We start from the raw sequence: 10703 nt of genomic DNA, 5'->3' as shown, positions 1-10703 counted from the left end.
TTATGGGAGAAGATGCCGGATTGTTCATAGGACAGTACAATTTAAAGTGCAACTTAGAACAAAGCCTGGGATAGGGGTGGAGGCTCAGGAAGGGTTAAGTCTGAAAACGTTCTCAGTATTATCCAAGAAATCTGAGGAGTCTGGGGCTTAGAGTAGACAGCAGGGGAGTGGGAAGAGAGTAACTCCTTCAGAGGGATAAGCAGCAGTTTGCAGAAGAAACCAGCTGGAACATAACTTGCCAACGGATAAGAGATACACAGAGCAGTACATTTTGTCCTTAACGCCTTGAGAGAAATCAGGTATGTCTAATGTTGAAGTCAGTTTCAAGCACAGAGGCTGGCCCTTTGCCTTCTGTTCTTTGTTTCTGATGTTCAGGTTTTTCTGGTTCTTATTCTTACGGCAGGTGGAGTGGGCAGAGATTGGACAGTCTTCATTTTCAACAGTTATCTTGAGTTTAAGGAAAGATGAATAGGACTCTGTTCAGTATAGTAAATGACAGCCATCCAGTCACAAAACGCTCTGGGTTTCTCTGCAGGGAACTTCACACAGGCATGCGTGTACATTCTGATGAGCATATGGTTTCAAACAACTGGTTCAGTCCACCTTAAAAAGGAAACTGCCATTTTATTCCAACAGGGACTCTAGGCCCAGGCACTTTTTGGAGGGGGGGGGCGGGTTGAGGGAGGTGGGGGAGGGAAGAGGAATGCATTCCTTGGTACCTAAGTGAGATCAAAAAGCACTTTTGGAATCTGGGGCTTTAGAGAAACTTTTGTGCTTGTGTGCTGTACCCTGACCTTTCCCACTGCCCCCACCAGAGAATATAAAGCATACTTCTTGACTTGCACGAGGAGGGTGGGGAGGACACTGATTTTCATCACTTTATACCAAGTATCAGGAATGGCTATGAGAAACCACGGTTATTTGATCAGGAGGTATAATTTCCTTCCCTTCCAGCTAATGAAACAACTGGCACTTTTCAGATGGGCACAAGGAGGCACCACAGGGACAATAGTGACTGCCAGCCACAGTGTGTGCTCCTGCCCGAGCATTAACAAAGCCACGGCACCGCCAGGTCCCAGGGGCTCTGTGCTGCAGACTGGAAATCGGAGAACTCACCCATCCCACATCTAAGGCTGATCTAACTCAGCTAGGGAATCTGTGCCCTGTGAATCTAGTTTGAGGGGAGCACCAGTGGTAAGAGAGGGTAGCCCTTGCATTTTCCCTTCTTTCCCCTAAAGGGTCAGAGTTAAGGGAAGAGGATCCTGGGCTAGGCAAGAAAGGAGAAGAGAAACCAAATGCAGTGTAGCATGGGTCATCATTTTCAAGCTTTTCCACGGGGCCTGAGCACTGGACTTTTCTCAAGAGTACATACTGGCTTAGACAAAAGGGACTCAGTCTTCCCAAGGCTTTTTGGAAGATAAGTTCAATGTTCGAGCAACCGCTTTGCATTAAACATTCCAACCCAAGAGTTCTGAATCCAGGAGGAGTGCAGGTTTGCTGTTGGCTACATACAGTTCTTGAGTCAGCCCGGTTTTCTTGGAACAGAGCCTATGAGAGAACTGATGAACCCGAGGGGGTTCGGAAGAGTGGTGAGTGAGATTCTAGAAATAGAACCTCAGGAGTTACCGACAGAAGCAATACAAAACCTGGTTTCACTCAACAAGGTTTGGTGGAGACTCCGGGATAAACTGTTCTCCGATTCCTCCATTTCCCTCTATTTCTGAGGGCACAATCCCCCAAAGTTACTGTCCAAGAGAGTCTTGCCTTTAAGGAACTTTCTAGGTGGGAAAAAATAGAGACAGAAGGGGTGGGGCCAGCCTCACGTCTCCATCTTCCTGGAGTCTCGAAGCACAGCTGAGCTCTTCTCAACCCCTACGACAGGTTTATCTTCCCTCTCCTTCCCCGATCCTGGATTAAGGCAGTTGTGTGCATTGGTGTACAAGCAGGGAGAAGTGAATGGGGGACAGTAGGAGGAAAACAGACACCAGTGGGCCTAGACTGACAGGCCACTGGGTTAAAGAAGAGGGAGTGGAGAATGGGTGCTGCTGGAGCTCTCCAGGGAGCCCAGGTAGTGCCCTTACCAAGGCACGGAACAGGAGGAAGGGAGACAGAGGGATGGGGCTGTGAGAACAGGCCATCAGACGTTGCTGATGCGCACACTAAGGGCACTGCTCTCTTTCTCGGCTTGCTCCCTTAAGGACTCTTCCAACTTGAGCTTCTCTGGGTCTCCGTAGCGGACAGTGCTATCGTGCAGGCCACTAGGGGGAGCCACCTTCACAACTTGGTCGAAAAGGCTAAAATCGGCTATATATTTGCCGCTAGCTGACAGTGAGATGGCAGGCGTGAACTCATAGCCCCAAAGAATCTCCTCCGGCAAGTAAGAAGTGCGCACTTGGCAGGTGGCACTGGTGGACTCCACCGTCCCACTTAGGATCAGCACCAGCTCAAAGTCACCCTCACCACTGCGAAGGGGGAGGTCTTTCAACGGACTGGTCTCATCCACCACGTGGTAGAAGGTAAGCGGCAGGATGAGGAAGGGACTGTCAGAGGCTGTGTCTACTTGGAAAGTCACGTTGACCTGGTTCAGTCGGATGTTCTCACCTTCCTTGGTCTGGTGGGTCTGAAGCAGTTTTCCTGTCACCTGGCAGCCAATGAGGAGGCTCTTACGCATATTGGCAACTCGGATCATAAGGCAGGGCTTCCCATTGTGTGAGGCCACAACTGCATGCTGGCTGAAACGGATGGTCTCGGCCCGCTTCTTGGGCCGGGCAATTTTCGCCAGGAAGGTACCTGTGATAAAGATTTCCAGGATGGTGGTGAGCACCAGCTGTGCAATAAGAAGCACGATGGCCAGGGGGCACTCCTCACTGATGTAGCGGAAGCCATAGCCAATAGTGGTCTGGGACTCGAGGGAAAAGAGGAATGCTCCCGTGAGCGTGTGCACTTGTACCACACAAGGGGTGTGGTTGGCCGGGGGCCCCAACTCCAGCAGGTCCCCGTGTGCCACAGCTACCAGATACCACACCACACCAAAGAGGAACCAGGTGCCCGCAAAGGTCGCGGAGAAGAGCAGAAGCTTGTAGCGCCACTGCATGTCGATGAAGGTTGTCCATAGGTCCTTGAGGTAGAGGAAGCGCTTGTCTGCGATGTGCTCCATTCTCACATTGCTGCGACCATCTTTTGTCAGAACTCTCCGCCGCCGGATCCCTGGGCCCACCAGGGGCCGGCTTTCTGTCTGAGTAGTCTGACTGTAATATACCTTGGCAGCGGACGTCATCTGGAAGGGCCAAGACAAAATAATAGAAATTATTGTGGAAACATAACCAATTCCAAGACATCATCCAACAGAAAAAAAAGAAAGAATTTACATTCACTTTGGTATGATTTATTAAGAACTTGCTATAGGCCAGTCACTGAGCAAGGGACTGCTATTTTGGAGATGAAAATAGCATCATTTTTGCTCTAAGAACTAACAGGACCTAACAACTAACTACTATACACATAATTATAATATAGTATTAGATTACATTACAGGACTGGCAAAGAAGAAATAATAATGGCATAGTTTTTTGAAGGTAGGCATGAGACTGAGAATTCTGTTGATAACTCTAGGTCTGTAATGATCCCTAATTTTGGAAATAGCATCCTTTTCCACATCCATGAATGGCTACCAAGAGGCAAGAAAGGTTATCTTATTGCAAATCTTCCAGGACAATCGCCCTTAACATGAATACACATAAGTTCTCCATTCTCGTCCATAGCCCCAAATAAATAGTCATTAGTGATACTAAGGTATTAAGATATGCATCTGAATTAATTTCATTTTCTGTCATCATCATCATCACCTGATTACATCATCTGGGGAAACTGGTATGGGTTAGAGTCTCAGAATGGTATTAGGGAGAATATACATAGGGGCTGGAATGATGGCTCATCTAGCTAATCCTCTACCTCTAAGATCTGGCATTCTGTATGGGCACCGGTTCATGCCCTGGCTGCTCCATTTCCCATCCAGCTTCCTGCCTGTGGCCTGGGAAAGCAGTCAAGGACGGCACAAAGCCTTGGAACCCTGCACCCATGTGGGAGACCTGGAGGGGGGTCCTGGCTCCTGGCTTTAGATTAGCTCAGCTCTGGCTGTTGTGGCTATTTAAGAGAGTGAGACAAAAGTGGAAGATGTCTCTGTTTCTTCTCTCTGTAAATCTGCCTTTCCAATAAAAATAAATAAATCTTTTTTTAAAAAAATTGATATACACAAGACTTGAGCAAAAAGAGAGGTAGTAGTGGAAGAGAAGCAACACACCAAACCTTCCTAGGGGCGCCGGAACATTCTCTGTGGAGCTGGAGGAAATGCCAGGGTATGGGTGGCAAAACTGCCTTGATCAAATAAAGTGAGAGTTGAGATGGTCTGTTAACTAGTGGTAATGTTTCTGCAGGCTGAAATTCAGGATTGCCCTTTGTCCCGATCATAGAAAATGGGACAAGTGATTGAAATATGAGACAGTTCACTTAATACAAGATGCCTAGCTCCCATGACCAGGGAATAACTTGTACTTTTCCAGCAGCGAAAATTTTAATCACTTGAGCTCTTGCACCCTGGATCAACGGCTAGATCTTCTGGGAAGGAGTAAGGCGATCTGTGAGGAGTTTTCCCTTCACATATTCCACTCCAAAAAGTCTGAACTACTGCATTTTGTTCTTACTCTGCCCCACTACCCTGCTTTCCCCATGTCCTTACTCCTGGAAAGCAATTTAAATTATTGGAATCTATTCATATGCCCATCCAGGCAGGCACTGAAGAGATCACCAACAGGTGGGAATCCCAAAATGGTCTAGAGACAACTAAGAGGACCGTGTTGCCAGCACCCATTCGTCTTGGAACTTTTATTCATGTGAGGCTGCTTAACCAGACTTGGATGCCATTCACTGACCAGTATCTTTAATGACTTTGGGGCAAAAAGAAGACACTGCAGCTCTAACGTCGGGAGCATTCTTATTTGGAGTCCAAGTGAAGTCCTGTCTATCACTCAGAAGTCCTAAACCACCAGCACAATGCTTGTATGAATGTGCCATTTTAGCAAGCCTCCTCCTGATCTTAGACAAGTGAAAAAAAAAAAGGTGTAAGTCCTCTAAAAGAGATTTTGAGGAATATCAGAGAACAGAGGAATTACTGAAGAGTTGGGGATGAATGAAGATGGTTTTCATTTTCGGAAGGGAAACTAAGGTTTCATCTTTCATAAACTGTAAGCAAACATTAGATTGTGAGTCCTGGGGGTAAAATAGCAGACAGAAAGTTATCAAATTACATGAAAAGAATCTAATTTCCCATGACAAATCAGAAAGGCAACAGGTAAAACATACCTAGAGTATCTTAGCAAGGTTTTTAGTAAGATTTCCATTTGTGTCCTTGGGGATAAGATAGAGAATCAAGGACTAGAATCCTGCTGTAATTGTGTGACCTAAATAAAACATTAGTGTTAGTGGTGAATGGACCATAATAGCCTGGAATTAATTTTCTAATGATGTATCAGAGAGATTTATCTTTGGCTTTGCCCTATCCAATGTTCTCAACATTAATTTCACTCAAAGCTACGGACGCTATGACCAGCAATTAAATGGATGGCACAAACTGAAGTGAATTGAAAACACAAAGACTGGGAAAAATTGGGATCCAAAAGAAAGAAGTAGATTAAACCTAAAAAAGGATACAATCTTGATTATGTACTTGGATTCAAAAATTATCTGAGTAAGTCCTGGGTTTCAGAATTGTGATTTAGCAAGAAATACCATGGGGAAACAACCAACATTTTAGCAGAAAATCCAACATAAATTATGCATGTGTTTTGGATGCCAAAAAAAAAAAAAAAAGTCTTGCAATCTTAGGCTACTTAAAGCCTCTAGGGTAAAGATGTAGTTGACTACCTTCTCTGTTCATCCTGGCCCTGCAGGCAGTGTCCGGTATCAAGGAACAATGAGGATCCGTCAGGAATCAGGACCCGATCACATGAGACATGGCTGAAGGAAACAGGGCAAGGCAATCCAAAGAGACCATCTTCAGACGACCTGAAGAGTATAATGGCTGTGTGCAAATGCTGGATTTGAAAGGCAATCATGTGAATGATTTGGACCAGCTCTTTGAGTTCCAAGAGGAACCACCAAAATCAGTGAGTTCAAACTGCAGGGAAAATGATTCCAAACGGTTAGTACAAAGGGCACTGTAACACACAGGATCGTTCAAATGTGAAAAGAGCTTCCGAAAGTGTAGGCAGTGCCCTAGCCTTGCAGGTGTTCAAGGACAGGTTGGACGAGCCCTTGGCAGAGATCACACAGAGGAGATAAATCCTGGATGGGGACTTTCAGCTTCCTCTTATGCTCCTGCGAGATCATGAAGGCTTCCTCTCTCCCTCACTTCTACTCCTGAAGTTTTCTATGGTCCCAATCGAGGGCCTTTTTCCCCCCCGAAACCCTAGCTTTGTGTGAAGTGGAGACTCTAGAGAGCAGGAAGAATGGAAGTTCTTAAGATTCAGGGAAAGCTGGGCTTCTTCTGAAAATAATAGTCTATCACTTCAAAGTTGATAAAATACATAACTTGATCTTCACATCATGAGCTAAATGGGAAAGACATCATCAGAAACTAAGGCCAAGAGATTTGCCCCAACCAGGTTAGTGGTGCAGTTGAAACCAGAACTGGAGTCCTCTGGCTCCTGATCCAGAACATTTTAGTTGGAGCAACTGCTTCTGTGCACCTTGGATTCATTCTCAGGGTCTCACACTTTGAGGAGTTGTCTCTGTGGTATCTGGCGCAGAGAACCACAGCCGAGCCAGGGAAGACAGCCCTCAGAGCCACGCCAATGGGGTCACCGGGCACAGGGGATTTGGGCTACTGCTGCCTTGGCGTTGCCTCTGGCTGTTGTGCCTGCCACCTCCAGCTATTGTGCCACTGTTTGCCAGCCTTTGCAGCTGCCACCTCCAGCTGCGATCTGCTGTTCCCAGCTCTTGTGCCACCTCCCACAGCCAGGCAGCTTTGTTCTCCACAGTGGCCAGCATCAGAGACAAGTAAACAATTAGCTACATACCAAGGGCAAGCTAACCTGGATCCTAGGGAAGACAGCATGCCTACGTTCTGAAAATCCACACACACTTTCCTCTAGAGGGTGCTATTCCCCCAAAACTGTTCCAAACTACTGCACACAGGCAGGCAGGAAATTCTGAACACTACCCTCTGAGTAGTGAGAGGGTGGAAGCAGGGACACCCACCCTTATCCACCTCTAAAAACTTAATGAATGATTCTTCAAACAGACCCCATATCTACAGAGAAGTCTAGCATATTCCTTCAGTAATGACCACTCCCTCTGCGTCATGTCTATCACATCTTACCAAAGCTTGCTCTCTCTCCCTGCGAGTTCATAGTTTTAACTCTCCAGAATGAAAGCAGTTATCACAGCCTTTCATACACACATGCATTTATGTTTTAAATGTTTGCATGGGTTTTTTTTTCTCTATTGAAAGTGAAAGAGGGGGCTGGCACTGTGGTCCAACAGGCTAGTCCTTCTTTGCCTGCCAGTTCTGACATCCCATATGGGTTTCAGTTCATGTCTTTGTTGCTCCACTTTCTGATCCAGCTCCCTTCTTATGGATTGGGAAGACAGCGGGGGATGACTCAAGACCTTGAGCCCCTATACCCATGAGGGAAACCCCAAACATGCTCCTATTTCCTGGCTTTGGACTAGCTAAGCATCATTTGTGCTCTTTTGGGGAGTAAGTCAGCAAATGGAAGATCTCTCCCTGTCTCTCTCTCTCTTTTTTTTTTTTTTTGTAAATCTGCTATTTCAACTAAAAAATGGATAAATCTGTTTAAAAAAAAAAAAACCCGTGATTTCAATCTTCCATCTATTGATTAATTTTCTAAATGCCCACAACAACCAGATGCTGGGCTGCTGGTCGAAGTCAGCTATCTGCAACTCTACCTGGTTTCTCCTACAGAGGGGACAAGGGCTCAAGCATTTGAGCCATCATCTACTGTCTTCCAGGTGGATTGTCAGGAAGCTAGATCAAAAGTGGGAGACTTGGGCCCAATGCAGTAGTCTAGTGGCTAAAGTCCTTGCCTTGAATGTGCCGGGATCCTTTATGGGCACTAGTTTGTGTCCCAGATGCTCCACTTCCATTCCAGCTCCCTGCTTGTGGCCTGGGAAAGCAGTAGAGGACGGCCCAATATCTTGGGACCCTACACTCATGTGGAGACCCAGAAAAAGTTCCTGGTTCCTGGCTTTGGATCAACTCCGCTCTAGCTATTGCAGCTACTTGAGGAATAAACCAGCAGATGGGAGATCTCTCCTTCTCTCCTTCACTCTGTAATCTGACTTTCCAATTTAAAAAGTATCTTTTTAAAAATGTGGAGGACCCCTGGGGCCAGCACTGTGATGGAGCACATTAATCTGCCTCCTGCAATGCTGACATCCCATATGGATGCTGGTTAGAATTCTCAAGGCTCCACATTCCTTCCAGATCCCTAATCATGGGAAAGCAGCAGAAGTTGTCCCAGGTATTTGGACCCCTGCCATGCATGTGGGAGACCCAGAAGAAGTTTGTGGCTCCTGGCTTTAGCCTGGTTCAACCCTGGCCATTGTGGCTGTTTGTGGAGTAAAGCAGCAGAAGAAAGGTCTCCCTATTTCTCTCTCTGTAACTCTGCCTTCCAAATTAATAAAATACATCTCAAGCAGTGGTTTAACTGGCTGTACCACAACAGATCAGAGCTCTTCCAGAACACAGAGGTGTTCTTGAGTAGGATACTGGTTTGTGACTCATGATTAAAATGGACTCATGGTCCCGTTGCTTTCCAGATAAACTATAATGCTCTTAGCATCCAGGGTCCTGCAAGATGTGGTCTCTGACTACTTCTTGGTTTTATGCCTCACAAGTCTTCCTCCATGCATTCCCTAGATGTCAGCTCTGTGAAGAACCCCTTTATCTGATCTTTTCCACCCATGGCCTTGCTTTCACACCATTCCACACTATGCTTGCCTGACTTTCAAAATCTGATTGAAGTGTTAGCTGTACCCTTTAAAACCTTCCCTGACTCTCACAAAAACAGTCATCTTCTCTGTCCTCACTCCTGGCCCTATCCTAGCACAGTTACTAAGCATGGTCTTGCACACATTGCCATTTTTGAAACATCAGAGAGCTTTGAAATGTTTGTTTACCATTATTTACCATCTGTGAAGCTCTTAATTTAAGGCCTCGGATTATGCCTTGCATCTGTCTCCCCAGAACCCAATACAGATTGTTGAGACAAACTGAGAAACACGATGACTGCAAGTTGGACCTGGCCAGGCCATGGCCGAGTGAAAGCTACAGCCTTGGTTTGCCTCACAGCAGACTCCTGGCCTGCGAAGATCTGCAGCAGGAGCCAGGGAAGAGGGTGGAGACCCACGTTCACACGCACTTCACTGATGCCGCGAAGGCTTATGCGTTCCTTTTTCTCAGAAGCTAGGAGAAAGAAAGCCCCAAGACCTCAGGCCAGCTCTCTTTCGGTCAGCTGTTCCTGCTGCAGGAAGATGGCAAGAGCACATGCCTTGTGATTATGTTGGTGCAGTGGCATCGTTTGCACTACATTTGATGACTAGAAAGGGTTTTCTAAACACACCCCTAGGGGTAGGGTGGCACATGGAGGAGCAGGAAGAAGTTGTGCATCTTCCCCAGAATCTGCTGGGTTGGAGAGCGTCAAAAGAGACATAAGCAAAGAGTTTTGTCTGTTTTCTCTGTGGCAGGAGCAAATTAACTGAAAAGAACTTTGGGAAATAGACAGTAAATGAGTTCGTTGCCAAACGTAAATGAATCCTCTTCCACCTAAAACTCCTCTTTGGTTCTCTAAACAGTGAAATTCTCTTCCCAGTTATCTGTGCTCGATGTCTCGGGATTGTCTGAGTCTCCTCCTTCCTCAGCTCGATATCCATCTATTGCCACATGCTGTAAATGCACTATTCATGCCTCCTCCCCTTCATTCGGGTGTCTTACTCCAGGTCCTAACGCCTTCAAGCATAGCGTCCACCTCCTACTTCATCCCCCATTCTCCTGTCTCTGTTCTCTTTCTCAGTGCCATCCTACTTTGCTACTGGGTTCCTCAATGAATACCTCTGACCACAAATCAATGAGTGTTGAATTCCATCCTTTCTTGAGTGCTTTCCTTTGAGGTAGTCAAAGTATAATCCTTATTTTATGAATGAGGAAACCTAGCCAGAGGAGATGCTGTGACTCAGTCAATTGTGAAACTGCACTCAGCCCCAGGTCCTCTGTTTCCCAAACCCATTCACTTTCCATAGATACTTCTCATACACATTATCGGTGTCTCTGTTTCTTTCCCCAGTCCAAAAAATTTCGCTTTCTTCACACTGTCTATCAAAGTTAATCTAAACTCAGACTAGCATATAGGGCCTTCCATGCTCTGCTTCTACGTCTCTTTTCCAGTTTTGTTTCCTACCACTTCTCTCCTTGGGGGGCACATCTAAGGCACACTGAGATCCCTGCCACCTGTTACAGCACTGCAGGTATTCCTACCTCAGCACTGTCTCTCCTGCCCTTCTGCTTTCCTGCCCCCACCTTTCTCTTGGTCTCTACACATCCAAGTCTTGTGTTTCAGAGCTCGGTTTAGATGACTCCTTTTCTATGAATTTCTGTTTGAATCCACAACCTTATGTAAGAGTTTTCT

The 10703-nt window shown here is 46.2% G+C and overlaps 1 protein-coding gene across 1 annotated transcript in view; it reads right to left on the bottom strand.

Annotated features, from left to right (window-relative positions):
- Window positions 1–1838: 1838 nt before the first annotated feature.
- KCNJ10 (potassium inwardly rectifying channel subfamily J member 10) overlaps window positions 1839–10703 on the bottom strand; it is a 28892-nt gene continuing 20027 nt past the window's right edge. Inside the window, exon 2 of the mRNA XM_041003380.1 lies at window positions 1839–3277. Coding sequence (XP_040859314.1) covers window positions 2138–3277 — 1140 coding nt within the window. The 3' untranslated portion in view covers window positions 1839–2137. The remainder of the gene's footprint in view (window positions 3278–10703) is intronic.

Source organism: Ochotona curzoniae, unplaced genomic scaffold (assembly GCF_017591425.1).
Source record: "Ochotona curzoniae isolate NIBS_2020 unplaced genomic scaffold, NIBS_Ocur_1.0 scaffold_2683, whole genome shotgun sequence".
Classification (NCBI taxonomy): Eukaryota; Metazoa; Chordata; class Mammalia; order Lagomorpha; family Ochotonidae; genus Ochotona; species Ochotona curzoniae.
This window is presented reverse-complemented; position numbering and strand designations above follow the sequence as displayed.